Source organism: Priapulus caudatus, unplaced genomic scaffold, assembly GCF_000485595.1.
Source record: "Priapulus caudatus unplaced genomic scaffold, Priapulus_caudatus-5.0.1 Scaffold3285, whole genome shotgun sequence".
Taxonomy (NCBI): Eukaryota; Metazoa; Priapulida; class Priapulimorpha; order Priapulimorphida; family Priapulidae; genus Priapulus; species Priapulus caudatus.
In genome coordinates, this window is record NW_014580346.1 from 2,973 (window position 1) to 5,285 (window position 2,313).

General features: G+C 52.1%; 1 protein-coding gene across 1 annotated transcript in view; it reads right to left on the reverse strand.

Moving 5' to 3' along the window:
- Nucleotides 1-812: 812 nt before the first annotated feature.
- Nucleotides 813-2,313, reverse strand: part of LOC106819361 (glycine-rich cell wall structural protein-like) — a 1,684-nt gene continuing 183 nt past the window's right edge. The window contains exon 2 of the mRNA XM_014824007.1: nt 813-2,206. Coding sequence (XP_014679493.1) covers nt 1,319-2,200 — 882 coding nt within the window. The 5' untranslated portion in view covers nt 2,201-2,206 and the 3' untranslated portion in view covers nt 813-1,318. The remainder of the gene's footprint in view (nt 2,207-2,313) is intronic.

Genomic DNA, 2,313 nt, shown 5'->3' on the forward strand with positions numbered 1-2,313 from the left:
TGCTGTATTTATGACCCTATGACCATACCTATGTCAGCTAAAGTCTAAACTAGGCAAACTCAACTTTTATATTGCTTCTAATATAATAGACATAATTTAAGCTACTGTCCCCACACGTAAAAATTTTACGCTTTCCGTGTGGAGTGTTTCCCGCGCTGTGTGTGTGTGTGTGTGTGTGTGTGTGTGTGTGTGTGTGTGTGTGTGTGTGTGTGTGTGTGTTGTGTTTGTTGTGCATGCGTGTGCGTGTGCATGGTGGTGCGTGTGCCGCGGCGGGCGTGTGTTGTGCGTGCGTGTGTGTGCGCCGGTGCTGCGATGGCGTCGGGTTGTAGTGCCGTGGTGTGATGTCGCGTGGCGTGTGTGTGTGTATGTGTGTGTTGTGATGCGCGCGTGCGTGCGTGAGTGCGTTTGCGTGTGTTGCGTGGTTCGTGCGTGCGTGGCGTTGGTGTGTTGTGTGGTGTGTGTGTGTGTGTGTGCGTGTGTTGTGACTGTGTTGTGTGTGTGTGTGTGTGTTGTGTGGTATGTGTGTATGTGTGTGTGGAGCAAATATGTTGACAGCTATATTGGTAGGCTACAATAATGCTAAATTGAATGATGTAGTTTATGTCTGAGCCCACCAGTACTTAAGCTTGAATATGTATATATACTATATATATATATTATATATATATATATATATATAAATATATAATATATATATATATATATATATATATATATATATACGCGCTACGGTTCTGCTTAGAGCAATATAGGGGTTATAAGAGGCGATCACACATATGATGTAAACAAAACCTTCATAGACATTCTTCAAGTTTCAGTGCAAAATTATTTATTATAATATAAATAACATAAATACATAGTATACGATGGCCTTATAAATATCACAATTGCTTAACACGTTGCAGGTAAAGACTCGGCCAAAAATCTCCCAATTTCTCCACGTGACCTACACGTGGGTTTCACATATGCTTCAGTTACCGCGCATACGATCGTACACGTACTATCGTATGGCGATCGATCTACGATCAATTTTGTCTTTACTGTTCGGTGATCAATACCGCTCTCAGATTTACATAATTTTTTGAGAAATATAGGAAATATGATTAATGAGTCATCCGCGGTCGGGAATCGGTTTCCGTATGGATCATCCTCACGGAACTCAAATCTCTGACCGGGTTCAATTCGAAGGGGGGGGGGTCATTTATTTGTCGTCGCCGAAAATTTCGTTGCTCAAAGATCATAGAAAGCTTCGTTTCAAGTTTCAATCTCAGAATCAAGTTTCGCAGATCAAAGATGGCGGACCGGAGCGACGCGCGCTCTAGTGGCCGCCACCGTAAGCGCCACCGTTCACGCCGCCGTGAGCGCCACCATGGGCGCCACCGTAAGCGCCACCGTTCACGCCGCCGTGAGCGCCGCCGTGAGCGCCGCCGTGAGCGCCGCCGTGGGCGCCACCGTAGCCGTGACGGCGCGTCGGTCCGTACTTGACCGGATGCGAGGCGACGTGCACGGGCTGGTAGGCGACATCCGGATACTTGTGGAATCCGTACGCGGCTCCGGCGCGGGCGTGTCCGGCTCCGGCAGCCTGCTGACTGAACTGCTGCGCGGCGTTCTGCTGTGCCTGCCGGGCAGCGCTGATGGACACGCCCGCACGTCCCGATCCGGATCCGCTTCTCTCGGCCGCGCTCGTCTCGAACTGGTTCGCGGATCCGGATCTGTGACGGCTGCCGATGACGGCCGGACGGGATGCGATAGCAGATCCGGCGGGAGCGGAGGCGGCGGCGTCGGCACGGCCCTGGTTGAACGTGAAACCTTCGACGTCGACGTATTCTCCGCCGAAGTTACGAAGACCGATGCTGCCGACACCCAGGTCGCCGAAGCCGCCGAAGAGGGCGCCACCGCCGTGGCCGCCGTGGCCGCCGTGGCCGCCGTTACCGTAGCCGTAGCCGCCTCCGTAGCCGCCTCCTCTCAGACCTCCTCCGTAGCCGCCTCCGTAGCCGCCTCCTCCCAGAATCCCTCCGTGGCCTCCGTGGCCGCCTCCTCCCAGACCTCCTCCGTGGCCTCCGTAGCCGCCTCCTCCCAGACCTCCTCCCAGACCTCCTCCCAGACCTCCTCCGTATCCACCGCCTGCACCGTACAGACCGCTACAGAGGGCGCCGGCAACGCAGCCCAGCAGAATAGCTACCGCTAGTGTGTTGTTCATCTTTGACTGAAAGCAAAACATCGCAGAGAAAATGTCATATAGCCGTTCGTTATGTTTAGTTTGATATTGAATGTACACATTTTGCACAAAAATATACACATATATATATATAT